The sequence below is a fragment of the Halyomorpha halys genome, unplaced genomic scaffold (assembly GCF_000696795.3).
Source record: "Halyomorpha halys isolate HHAL.00 unplaced genomic scaffold, Hhal_1.1 Scaffold51.1, whole genome shotgun sequence".
Lineage (NCBI taxonomy): Eukaryota > Metazoa > Arthropoda > Insecta > Hemiptera > Pentatomidae > Halyomorpha > Halyomorpha halys.
Window position 1 is genome coordinate 727285 of NW_027108122.1, and position 14436 is coordinate 741720.

The 14436-nt window shown below is 31.7% G+C and overlaps 2 protein-coding genes across 4 annotated transcripts in view; one reads left to right on the top strand and one right to left on the bottom strand.

Annotated features, from left to right (window-relative positions):
- LOC106691081 (uncharacterized) overlaps nucleotides 1-13240 on the bottom strand; it is a 597463-nt gene extending 584223 nt beyond the window's left edge. For all 3 annotated transcript variants that reach the window (XM_067046502.1, XM_067046501.1, XM_067046500.1), the window contains exon 1: nucleotides 13078-13240. The gene's annotated coding sequence lies outside the window, so the exon portion shown is untranslated. The remainder of the gene's footprint in view (nucleotides 1-13077) is intronic.
- Nucleotides 13241-13469: 229 nt separating this feature from the next.
- Nucleotides 13470-14436, top strand: part of LOC106690457 (uncharacterized) — a 5984-nt gene continuing 5017 nt past the window's right edge. The window contains exons 1-2 of the mRNA XM_024360409.2: nucleotides 13470-13586; nucleotides 13652-14434. Coding sequence (XP_024216177.2) covers nucleotides 13517-13586; nucleotides 13652-14434 — 853 coding nt within the window. The 5' untranslated portion in view covers nucleotides 13470-13516. The remainder of the gene's footprint in view (nucleotides 13587-13651; nucleotides 14435-14436) is intronic.

The following is a 14436-nucleotide window of genomic DNA, read 5'->3' on the forward strand; positions in this document are numbered from 1 at the left end:
ATCATGCCGAACTCATACGATTAATAATTCTAAATTAGGAAGAAAACTTTTTACAGGGAATTGACATATCTAACAATTTTGCCTTTTATCTTTCGTCGAAATTACGTACCTTTTGCACGAAAAGGTGTATGTGAAGTTGGCGTATCATTAGGAGGAAACTCAGAAGATTTTGTGATTTTCTGGCTTCCTTTTCAATAGTTCGGGAGCTCCTGATAGGTTGAGTTGATATTTCGGACCATTAAGGGGGAAAAAAAATTAAAACGTCTTCTTCACGCTATGCATCTTTTAGTATAAATTCACCAACGTTTGACAGCTCTGGCTTCCTTTGCATTAGTTATAGAGTAAAACAAAAAGTTCTGGTCATTAAACCAGGAAAAAACGGTAGCCAAGAATAGTGACGCAAGGTCCTTGTTATTTTGACGGAAGGTGATGAGACGTTGATCGAAATAGCGGAGTTCTGGTCCTACTAAAGTTCGTTTTTTAATGCTAAAGACATGCCGAAAACGTATCTAAACAGTTATATACAATAGCAAAACCAGCGATTTAAGACTAACAGTCTCCGAAAACTTCCGCAAAATTAACGCTTCCCGAAAACTCTGTATTTGACAAATGGGCGTGAGACACTATGCGAAATCACGGAGTTCAATTCCTACTAAAATATATTTGGTATAGACACCGACATGCTGAAAACGTATCTAAACAGTTATATGCAATAGCAAAACCAGCGATTTAAAACAAAAATTAAGGCTTCCCGAAAACCCTGTATTTGACAAAAAGACGTGAGACACTAGGCGAAATCACGGAGTTCCATTACTAATAAAATATATTTGGTATAGCTACCGACATGCTGAAAATGTATCAAAAGAGTTCTATGTAATAGCAACACCAGCGATTAAAAAAAAAATTAATGCATAGTTTGACGAAGAGACGCTAATGAAATCATGGAGTTTAAATCGTATTATGGAAACTACACCTCCTATGAAGATAAACGTCATCGAATACATTATAGTACATTCAGCTAGCTTTAATTTGGGTACTAATAGGCATCAAGGATCAATTTACCTGAGATATAGTTTTTCATAAGCAAACGTTGTTTTTTTTTTTTTTTTTTTCGAACAGGAAATCAAAATTCTCTGATTTTGGTGAATTTAATGAGAAACTCCTACTCCTGTTATTACACCTCAATAGAGATCCGATAGACATATCTAGGTCGTTCGTAGGAGTAATAGTTTCCATTTTATGGATATGGAACTCCGAATGAAAAACCTTCATTTTGAAACAGCCACCAACTATGGTAGGCGGAGTTATTAATTTTACTATTAACTATATATATAATTTTCATCAATGCAATTAAAACTAGGAATAAATAACTTTATTTTGTTTCCTACCGGCCTTCGAACTATCAGAAACGTTTAGATTTTTTTATCTTACTAACGTTTTTTGGTAAAACCTTAGGAACACTGCAAGGAAAATCAATTTGATTCTTATCGCACCTCAGCTCCTGACGGTCCAATTACTAATAAACTAATGAAAAAACCCAATTATCGGGAGTGAATAAAGAGCCTAAGGACGGCAAGGCATATTGACAGTGGTAGTTTAGCAATTATTAAATTGGAAAGCTTAAGAGGTTTAGGCTGACACCCGATAAGCAGGGTTAATTCGATTTTCTACTCGTCCACCCCCTATTCCGGACTTTTTCAAAAACAAATTATCCACTAACTCTTTCACTTCTCCTACACAAAAAATAATAAACATAGAATATATCTCACAAAAAAGTTAGAAAGATAAAATATTATCTTTATTAAACTTTGATATAAATCAATAAAAACTAAAAAATCTGTTGCAGGGCGCCCATTACACAACTATCACTTGCCACCCCGTAAGGCCAAAATTTCAAACATTAAATTTTTATTTTTCTGTTGCAATAAAAATTCTTATTTTAAAGAGTCTTGAATAATGAAATTTGTACAATAAAGACATAATTTATTCTTGCTAAGAATACAACAGTTTAACAAAATATAACAAAGCCGTGTACATATGACTGTGATCGGAAGAGATGGTACAAGCTCGACTGTCTCCGATTTCACTCCGACCTCCAAGAAGGGTGGTAAGTAAAACTTAAAATATATTGTTTGCCATATTTTTTAGAATTTGGTGGCTTAGGTTCTCTCAGAATCAATATTTATTGGAGTGTAATTTATTAAGGCAGTTTCCAATTTTAAATTACAGCTGAGATGAAGAGGCTCTCTTTAGCGAAACGATCACAACAAACCACAAAACAAACCTTCGATCAAAACAAACCAAATCACTGATCAATGATCATGTTTATAAATATATAAATGGACATGAAAAAAAGAATGAAAGAAAACAATTTTAAAAGAGCGACATCTGAAGAGGGACAACTTTTTTTGGCATAATTAAGTGAAAGATTTGAGGCTTCAGTGCACTAATGGTACAAGAGGCGAGAACAAGTACTGCAAGTGGGCTTATTGGTCATTTTTGTCAATCCTAAAAAACACCACTTGAATAGTACTTTACAACCAATTATTGCTCCATGTCGAATCTTTTGGTTTTCTTAATGAAATTCAAAAGAGAGCGCCATCCAATAGGGGAAGCCGCATGTTCTAGGATTCTATTAGAGCCAGAGGACTATAATAACTCAGTAACAAATAGCGGTCATAGTTTGCTACGTAATGTACAGCAGTTTTCGGAGCCTGTCCACATAAATGACAAGTTACATCACCAACAACTCCACAAATCTTTAAATGTCTTTAAGTCTGCAATGGTCTGTGCGTACTCCTATTAGTAATTAGAGTTCATTTTCATATAAGCCTAGCAGTCATTTGGTTCTATGAGTGAAGAGTTTAGTAACTAATGGTCCAATCCATGTCCTATCAAAGATCTCTTTACGCTACCTATGGAAGGTCCTGGCATCATTAAAGGTAGCTCAGCCCCACTTCTTGAGTGCTGGTCAGGTTTCTCATAGCCAGTGATTCTCTAATGTCCAGGGACCCTCCACACATACTTAAGCTTCTTTGAGCACGCTAATTCAGTACACTAGCTAAGAAAAAATAATTTCCAGAGATAAATATCATTTTGGATACCACAAATATATTCTATAGACGAATTAGAAATACCAGCAATTTTGTGCAATCCTTTCCTTTTCAAATTCAAATCGCCCCCTATACAACACAAACCCCTACAGCGATCTGCTAATACCTCTTCTGTTTTTCTTCTCCGTTGTATTATTAAAATTATCCATTGTGATTTAATAACAGGGGTATGCTATTTGTGCTAGCACAAACACGAAAGAACTAACCTGACACAATAAACAAAAATGGTGGCGAGCTCAACTGGTCTGTTGTGAGACGTCATTCTCCATTTAACAGACTCTCAGCCATGTTACATGTTATTTCGTTTTACCACGGCAAAAGAAGGCAATTTTTTACCATTTAACATGAGTTTTCCCATTTAACACGCTTTAACATGTTAAACTAAAGATCATGAATACTCCTATTATGAGAAAATATGTGATGTTGTAGCAAAAGATATATTAATAAAATTGCCTATCCTAGTTGAAATAAAAGGGCCAAGTAGAACCTATGGGCAACTGTAGTTTGAAGCAGACTTTTCTATCTTTACGTAAAAGGATAAAGTAATCTTATTTTTGGAAAAATTTAATTAGCATGTATAAATTTGTAATTGCTAGTTAGTTCTAATATATAAATTTCTTATTGTTGTGTAAATACATATACAAATAAAAATTATGTTATAATTTAATATGAGCTTATTTCTTTTTGTAATGAAACAATAAAACACGAGTTTTTGTTTAAATAGATAGCTTATTATATTAATCAAACTTGTAGGTGAAAGATTTTAACGAGCCAAGATGATCTCTGATACAATGTGGTATTGTACCATTGATCACATATCGATAAATTATAAATTTATTTTTCGACAATTTTAATAACTTAATACTTAAAAAACACAAAATGTATAAACTAATGTTGCAATTAGGAGAAACTTTTCTTACAATTATATTTTTAAAAATCTTTAAACAAAAAAAATATATCTATATACAGTAAGGTGTAGATACAAAGTTGTGACCGATCACAGTTAGCTCTAACATATTTGAGGAAACAAAAAAGATGATAAATTATTTTCTGCTCCATTAGTTCAGATTACCCACAGCAAGAAAGAGAAATGATTTATCATCGCTGTCTGTGATTTCTAACGGAATAAGGATCATGATAAATCATACACACAAATAAAATAAATGCTATTGTGTTTATCACACAATGCATTTCGTAGTGACTACCGTATTAAATGTCAATATATTTTTATATCATTCTGGAATCTAACACTAAAAAAAAACTAGTGGCACTTCAACTGTGTAATTCATATAAGTATACATTACTCTACTAAAAAAAAAAATACCTAGATGGATTCGCAAAAAAATATGTCGAGTTCGATCCAAAAATACCAAATTAAAACGAAAAACGAATACAACAGCACACAAAAATTATAAAAATATTCGGGATTTAAAAATTATTAACCATTAACTGAGAAAATCTGGCAAAATCATTTAAATTTTCAACACATGTTATTCTATTCAAACAGATACTAAACCTCACGCCGTTTTTTCAATTTTATTCACTTTTTAAATATTGCTCGATATGATTATCTTAAGTCACCTCTTGCATTTTAAGTAAATGTTTCAAAAGTGATATAGGACCACCGCTAGCGGGGTTTTAGTGTGACGGGTTGGCCGGGAAGGATTGCCTCGTTATACTATTGTATTAGACTGTATATATGTATCTTTATCGTATATATATTTGTATTTGTTAAAATAAAACTTTCTAGGCGACTTAGAAGAAAGAAAACTGTGATTACTAAAAATTTGTTTACATAATAGGGAGATAAATTAATTATGTAGTACCTATTAATTATGTTGTAAATCAATTTTTATACAAGTCCCAGCAATAACAGTTTTTTTTATATTAAAACTACTAAACAAAATAACTAAACTATATTACACCGTTAAACTTGATCCCCCTATTCATTAATTACTACAACCTTTGCCATATATTGACTACAACCAAATTCCTCAGGCATACAGACAGTACATTAAAATTAACCAATTTTCGGCCGATCCCGCTTTTAATATTTTTATATTTTTCGAGCTACTTATCTCACTTTTTTCAAATCTTCTGGAATGAAACGTAAGCAGAGATAAAACACATACACATACTTAAACTCATACGGAAGTACTACTAAGAGATAAACATTAATGCAAAGAATTCCCGACCAAATTTGAAATTTTCAAAGTAAAAATATTACTACTGAAAATACCTTAGCAGCTTAATAGGTGATTGGCTATACTAACATATACCAACTAACATTCGATTAACACATGATGACTCTTCAAAGATTTTATAATAACTTATGCCGACATAAAGCGAATTAATGAGAGATATGGCCTGACCAACATGAATCTAACAAGCAGCAGGATGAAAGATAATTTCCTGTCTACTGTCTTAGAATTCATTATTTTATTTAGAAATTAGAAAATTTGCTGGTTGTCATTCCAATATTTGATTACTGCCGATAACTGTGATAAAAAAAAATAAATAGATTTTTTATATTAAAAAAAGTAATTAATAATTTGTTGTTAAATTGGATGTACTGTAATAAATAGTTTTCCGAGATTAACAGTTTTCTCATTTCCAATTAATATGTTTGTTGATTAAGTATTATTTTATTGAAAACATTTTACGAAATAGGCAAATTCGATAGGAATATCATTTAATTAAGTTCGAGGAAAGAAACCTACATTAAAAAAACAGAAGCTTGACTGCTTCTTTTTAATGTAGAGGTAACGTCCAGTTTTAAGGTTCTTCGATGTTTCTTTGAAAGCTTCTTTTAAGCGATTTTGTCATTTCGGTAAAATAGGGAGTATAACACGGTATCATCGGCAAAGAGGGCTATCTTAAAACTTTTTAATTTCGGATAGTCATTTCTGAATAAATTGAATAATATTTGACTTCATCAGAACCCTTTCGGGATACCGTGCAATGGTATGATAAGTGAAGTGGAATATACACAGTTTTGTATTATTTTCGAATAAAATAGTAGACTTTTGCACTACTTCAACATTGTTGGTCATCGGAGCGGATTTGGGGTGCATAACTCGGATATTTGTTTCATGACATCTAGGACCCGATTTTTGAGATTTCAGAAATTGCAAACTTGTCTCTTAGAAACAAATGAACAAAACTGTACTTTCGGATTGTTTTCTAGACATAAAAAAAAAACATACAATTTTCTACTTTATTTATTTTTTATGCGCTAGAGCCTCTCCAAATTGAGTTAGAGGGTTTTGTACGTGATTGGTTACACCAGTGGGTGTCTGGTTAGACATTTTCGCAATTTTTTTCTTCCTACCCGCCACTCATTCCCGTATTTTAAATATTAATGAAAACTTTTCATCGGCTTTCCAAATAAAAATAAGGGGGAAACAACCTTAGTTATGGAGCTCTACTACTCAGCCTTTACAGTTGCGATTACAAAAAAAAATTAAATTTAGTTTAGTTTGAATAACCAGGAATATAAGAAAAACTATACGATTTTCCGATGCTTTGTACACATGGAAATTCAGAATCAAAAACTCGATTAAAAAAGTTGATTGAAAAACAAATAAATTCAGAAATTCGGTCAACAAACGTGGTAACATATTTATGAAAAAAAGTTGTTGGCATCACCGGTTTTTTATTGTTGATTTCAGCAATCGTTGATAGAATCTTTTGGAAATAAGCTGTCTTTGAAAAATAATGTTGATATTAAGTTCTGGTAAGTTAATGCTGACTGAAGATAAAATAAATTAATTAAGAAACATTTTAACATCATTAAAGTTATCATTTTTCAGTTACCATTTTTTACGACCGAACACCTGAATTAATAGCAATAAAAAAAATCTATAAAAGATAATATTTTGCAATCACTGTTGAACTTGCGAAAGTATCTTTATCTATATAGTAAAAATATTCCAGAAGTACAGAATGATAGAAGTACCTGCGTTAGGATTTTCAAAAATTTAATTTAATTCAACAAAAAGCCTGTCAGTTATACGGGAGGACTAAATGATTGGATAAAGTTAAAAAAGATATACCAACCTGTTCTCTACCGAGATCGGATTAAAACATCAACCATTTAATCGACGTTTTCCCACCGAGCTGTGATGGAAATACGCTCAATTGGATGGAAGAGGCCGTACAGAATTTTTCATTTAAAGGACAACAAATTCATCTCCGTTTCCATACAAATGTTTTTTTGCACAAAATAATTTTAAGATAAGTAATATGTTAACACTATCTAAGTGTTAGCACAAGAGTTATAACCAAGATAACTGAAGTTGATTCAAATAACTGAAATTCAATAACTGAATTCTAAAAAATAATTCAACATTTTAGCAGAACATGATTCAATGGTACCGTTAATATCGTATTTTAATTATACACTTCCATGATACATGATTTTTGTTATAAAAGTATGCAGGCACTTAACTGAATTGTTAGGTTTAATTAAGAGCCTAAATTTCTGTATACACTCACATTCTATATTTTGTTAACTGTATACAAATAACAAACAAAATATATAATAAAACTGCAATCCTTCATATAACTCAGTAATCCAAATTGATACAAGTTTTGGAATCACTAAGCCATAAATTGAACCAAAATATTTGAAAATTAGGTTCATTAAAAGTGCATTTCGGGTTAAAAGCTTTTTTCAAACAATAAAACATCAGCTAAGGGAACAATAAAACAGTTATTAAAAAAAACGTTCTCATAAAATATGAGCTGCCGAACCCCTTCCGCAGCCCACCGGTTGGGAACCAGTGATAGAACTGATTACTGTCGGCCAGCCATTAATTCTAACCGTACCTTATTTTGCATAAATTTAAGTTATCAATCGACACCCAAAAGTAAAAGACGGTTCAACAATAGCATTTTAGATACACTTTTTACATCTTTTTTTTTTTTATATCGCCTTCCAATATAAATAAATTTACCTTGTAAATTGATTTGTTTTTAATGATCGAGTTGATCATTTTAAATAATTCCGACAGACACCACATTGGTTTATAATTAATTTTAAAATGTTTTCGAAACTGGATAGTCTTTAAAAAAACTGGAAATTCAAGTTTTTATTCGTAATTTAGTAAAATTCGTGTTTTGATTACATTTTACCTTTCTTCATTGCACATAAAATGTGAAATTTTGAGCCAGTTTGGTAAAACATTTTTCCTCCATGTTTTACCAAACTGGCTAATACAAATACAAATGAAAAGTAAAAAAATGAAGAAAGTTCAGTTTTCCATATAAACATAAAAAAAAAAATATCTTTTATGACAGGTAATTCATGGATCTGTACTATAATTTTTTCGATAAATATTTTTTTTTTTTCAAGTTCAAAAACATACTCATAAACCACTACTGAGCATCTTAAAAATTTCGGTAAAATATTTCAACTGAAACATAATTTTTTTGTATCTCATTGCAAAATAATTGATTACTTGATGCAAATTAATTGTTCTACATGATTATAATAAGGCATATCTGGACAAACGGAGTTAAGCTTTGGGGTTCCAATAAACCATCGAATTCATCTCGTATCCAATCCTTACAATCAAAAACCTTTCGTAAAATCCTTAACACTTTGTCAGGAATTAGGACCCATCATAAATCAGGACCTCAATGTTCCATATCTTGCCGATTTGGCCAGAACCAGATACCAATCCTTCCATGATAAACTTTCTAACCACTCATACCCACTTGTTTCTAACCTAGTTTCTTCCTCGTCAGCTGATGATCCTCCTAGCAGTCTGAAAAGAAGATGGTTTCGTGATCTCCTCTATTTCTCTCTAGTTTCTCATTGCAAAATAAGATTACTTTTCAAATCCTATTTCTTAAAATACTTAAGTACACCATATAAACAGCTGAATCTTTCCCTAAGCATTCTCAGTACTTTCAATTTTTCTCAATTCTTCAGTACTTCAAATCTTTCTCAAACTTCTCAGTACATTATTTGTACTCTATTCTATTGTTTAACATTATCGATCACAGGAGTTAGGGGTCCCCTGGATTGAGAGGCCCAGTTGATCTATGGGGTGAAGATGCAACTGGGTGAAACAGCAGAGAAAAAAAACTTTATTCGCGAGGGCAAATCAATGTAATACGACACCTGTGTTAATAGAAATGAAATTAGTAAAGTGATGGAAGGTATGTTATAATCTACCACGTGGGACATACTTGCACCTCTCTCTCTTCATTATGGAAGAATACACAGCCTTGAAAGGTGCTATATGTCAACATCCCTTAACCTTTATATAAAACAGTCCTAAAAGGTCATGGTCGAATAAGGTGTGGAACAATTATCCGGTCTTTATATAGGTCATTTCGCTATTAATGCTCTATTTCGCACAGTTAATCAGAATCTATAAATAATTTGGAACCGTCCGAAAAGGAAAACTGAAGTTAATATGACATTAAAATCTCTCAATACCAACTTTCGGTGGAACAATTATTATTATGGAATTAAAAGTAAAGAACTGTAGTAAAATATATTCATTCAATGTCATGCCGTTCAGTCCAATCTACGCGGAGACTAATCTAATTTACATACCACCATGTCGGCCTACAGGATAAAGTATCAACGAATATACTGTTTTCCATTTTAAAACTAATTATGTAAACTTATAACATAAAAGTAAACATAAAACATATATCTATTTTTAACAAGGTGGATGATGACAAAACCAATACGATACTTTGAATAAGGAGTGCGAAATAGAAGAATGCGATTCAATCCGATGAGCTTCTTTTGAAATTTCAAAACATCCAATCTCGTATTAAGAAAACACTGGCCTAACACAACGGGTAATAGCATAATCAAAATGAAAACATATCAAACAAGGAAAGTTGAAGGGAATACGAAAAATAATAATTACTGCAGTTTGATCAAAACAACGCACTAGCGTAAAATTATAGTTCATAGTCATAGTTCGTATAATGCAACTTCATAATTACATTTCACAAACTATGACATCGTAAAATTGTAATGTATTTAAAAATGTTTGCTTTACGTTTCAAAGAACATAATACATACTTTTACAAGTAGTTTGACTTAGGATTTAATTATATTTAAATACTTTTAGCAATTTAATAATACTAAATTATTAAAGTAAACTATGTTAGTAGCTACTAACTCTTCTTTTCCCGCTAAGGAATTTTTCAGTTAAATTACAATTATTATTATAACCGGAGAATATAATATATTTGAAGAATAAAAAAAATATATCAAAACATTTCAGATTGGGAATGGGGAAGGCATAAATCCTATATAAATTACGCATAGATCGATAACTTGTAAAATGAATTTACTTCATTTTTATTTCTAATATCAATTTCAATAATTCCAAGAAGATTATTGGAACTCATATACAACTTATTTATTAATAATTAATGATTTTATTGATTGTTGAAACTCTTGAGGATCAGTCAATAATCAACAACTATACTGATTCCAATTTTCCCGAGATTATTGTTCCCATGATCATGCTCCATAATTGTTATTAAATATATATACATTCCGAGTACCTGGAGAAGAAACCAACCTAATCTTTAGTGGTCAACATATAGTCCATCTTCAAAACAAATTAAACAAACATGTAATGGGTTATAAAATCGAATAAATGTCTTTTTACCACTCTAAAAACTTCCAAATGTTAAATAAACACAGGGAAATACAAACTGAGCACTTTGTAATGCATTTAAGGCAACATAATATACTTAAAAGAGGATAATTTTTTTTTTAAATAAATATTAATGAGACTTTTGTTAATCTTAAAAAATATTTATTTCCACCTGTTTACTCAATAAATACAAACGAGTGAACGTTTTGGCAATTACCGATACGATCTGTGTTATTCAAATCCGAATAAATCCAATACCAGCTGGACAGTTTAAAAAACAGCTGTATAAATATTTGAACAGATTCCATAGATTTAAAATCCATTACTTTTCAAATCGAAGTATTTATTGAATTAATGTTGTTGTTCGTAATTAATGGATCAAAGTAAAACTGGTATGTGTTTGAATCAAGTAATCTCATTCCAAATTGTATTCTCGATGATCTCATTTCATTATTCAACTTGTTTTTAATTTAAATTTGTAAATATTGAAAATTTTGAGAAAAATTTTTATGAATATCCTATTCTAGACTGAAAATGATTAAATGTGATGAGTAGTTGACAGTATTGAATTTAAGACATTAATTAATGATATTTAAAATTATTTTTAATGAAATTTTTATTTTATATTTGTTTCTTGTTATATTTTATTTATATCTACTTTACTGATATATTTTTCGTGTTTTTTTTAAATATTATACTTACGTCAGAATTAAAGTACTTTTTATCAACAATCCAATTTGATCAATCAATTTGATTTATTTTATTTTAAACTTGTAAAAATAGAATATTTACTAAACAAGTTTTTTGAACGTTGTATACTTAGGTTATTAAAATCTCTATATTATAATATATGATGGGTAATTCACAGTATTGAATCGTATAGCATTTTATGTTTTTTATAACATTAAAATATTTTTAATACTATTTATATTTATAATTCGTTTTTTTTTTATATATATATATTTTACATATATCAATATTACTAATACATTTTTTTGTTACCTATATCTTAGTAATAGGCCAAAATTAAAACAATATCAATTTGATTGTAACCTGGAAGGCAGGATAAAAAAAAAACATAAATTGTAATATGACAAGTCAGAAGGTGAAACAAATTTATATAATTTTACCACAAAATATTTTTATAATATTCCTCAAAAAAAAATCTAAAATTGATTTCTGGTTTTTTAAAGCCGCTTAGATTGAATACCCGAATAATATATATTTCCGAAATTAAATTGGCAGAATTTCTAAAACATTCTTTTTAGTTTATTACATTAATCTCAGAAAATCAAACAGCAAAAGTTATTTCATATATCTGTATCTTCATTTATATTTGAATGACATTTTTGTTCATCGTGTGAAATGATAGTCCGGCAAGATGATTCATGATCATCCAAAATAACGTAGGCAGATCATGAAGATGTATTTAGATAATTATAAGACAATTATCATTCAATTGACGCAAACCAAACCAATTCTTGCATAAGATAAGTGAATTATTCATTACACCTAAAGTTCATGTTTATAAGGGTTACTGATCAATGTGTAAAGAACTTTCTTCTGATAAACCCGATCATCTGAAAGAAGATAACAATGAAAAAATTATGATTCGATTTAGTCGTGCATATATCGTCTCTCAGCGCGTTGTTACTGTAGTAGTAACTTGACAGTAACAGATCAAGAAGTGTTCGTATAACGAGTAAAACGTTACTGTTTATCAAAACTGCGAAGAAAATATTATACATTCAGTTAATTTTTTTTATTGTTTAGGTATTTAGTACATTTTTCTATACTGCTCCATAAATATATTCACTTGTTATCAAATAGCTTTCTTTATTGAGCGCAGATTTTTATTTATGTTACTATCAACTGATGTAATTTACAGATATTAATGCATATTAGGTGTGAGTTTTTTATTAAATTTAAATGTCTGATATCGATTCAATTTTCGATTCCCAATATTTATTTTAAATATGTAATAAACTAGAATTTATTAAAAGGTTATGGAAACATTTTTTAACTAGTTCTTTTTTTTGTTTTATTGACATGAGAAATCAAATGATTAAAGTCTTATTTCCATTGAGATGCAGGATTCATAAATAGGACTACTCAATAATATGAAAAGGAGAAAGGATTTTTTTTTTTTATTATTATTATTTTTCTTTTTTAGGAGAAAACTAAAGGACCACTTTGGGTACAATATGCTGCTATCATCCTGCTCGTTGTCATGACCCATTTTACCTGTTCCAGAATTTGTGAGTGTGTTTATTTTGTCTGGCATTGCAGTGTGGGTGCTCTGGCTAGGGTGCCATGCTACTTACTTGATGTGTCGTATTCTCGGCGCACCTCCTGGCGGGGTGTCCTCAGGTCGTTTCGGTGTCGACTGAGGCTTGGGGGGCGTAGTAGCAACTGGCCCCGTCAGTCACCGCCACCCTCCACGCAGGCTCGCCCCCCTTACCGGAGTGTAGTGAATAGAATATCGTAGAGACTAGCAGCGACAAATTTTTGAAGTAATATATAAATCATTTTATATATATCATAATAATTATTTAGTTTTCTAATAATGAATTATTGAGTAACTTAAAATAAAATATGACGAAACTAGGTCTTTCAAATACTCGAATCTAATTACTGAACTGCAGATTGACAAACAAAAATGCTGTTTGAACAAGTGTTGCAAGCATATTTAAGTCGGGCATATAATGAACAAGACACGTACTTCTCAGACAGTAGATACTGCAGGCAGTATTCGGTCCTGAGATGAAAAGCGTGGTTGTTATTCTGCTGGGCTTAGCTGGCCATTATGCCGCTGCTCATTTCAACAATCAAGGTAAATTCAACAATAACATATTGCTTCAAATTTATATTTGGTAGTATTAACTATAAGTGTTGTAGGAGGTGATAGAAGAAACGGAGGTGGACACGGCAGTGACGGTGGGCAAGGTTACGGCTATGGAGCAGGTGGTGGATACGGTGTTAGCAATAATCAGAGACAATATATAGACTATGACATTGGCTATGACGAAATTCCAAGGTATAGAAATAACTACGACTACGAACAATATTACAAACCCGAAGATGGCAGTTATTATGGAGGAGGTAGCGGATATGGAGTAGGAGAAGGTTACGGCTATGGAGGAGGGATCGGTTACGGTTCAGGAGGCGATAAAGGCGGCCAGGGAGGCAGGGACAGTCAAGGAGAAAGAGGAAACGGAGTAGGAGGTGGTTTTGGAATAGGAGGCACAGGCAATGGAGGAAGCGGTTATGGAGTAGGAGGTGGTTTTGGTTCTGGAGGAGGTAACGACCAAGGAAGTAGAGGCCAGGGAGTAGGAGGAGGTATAGGTATTGGAGGAGGCAGTGGTTTTGGTCCTGGGGGAGGAAATAGGCCTGGAAGCAACGGTAATGGAGTAGGAGGTGGATACGGTATTGGAGGAGGCACAGGCAATGGAGGTAGTGGTTACGGAGTAGGAGGTGGTTTTGGTTCTGGGGGAGGAATTAGGCCAGGAGGCAATGGGAACGGAGTAGGAGGTGGTTTTGGAATAGGAGGAGGCACAGGCAATGGAGGAAGAGGTTATGGAGTAGGAGGTGGTTTTGGTTCTGGAGGAGGAAATAGGCCTGGAAGCAACGGTAATGGAGTAGGAGGTGGATACGGTATCGGAGGAGGCACAGGCAATGGAGGT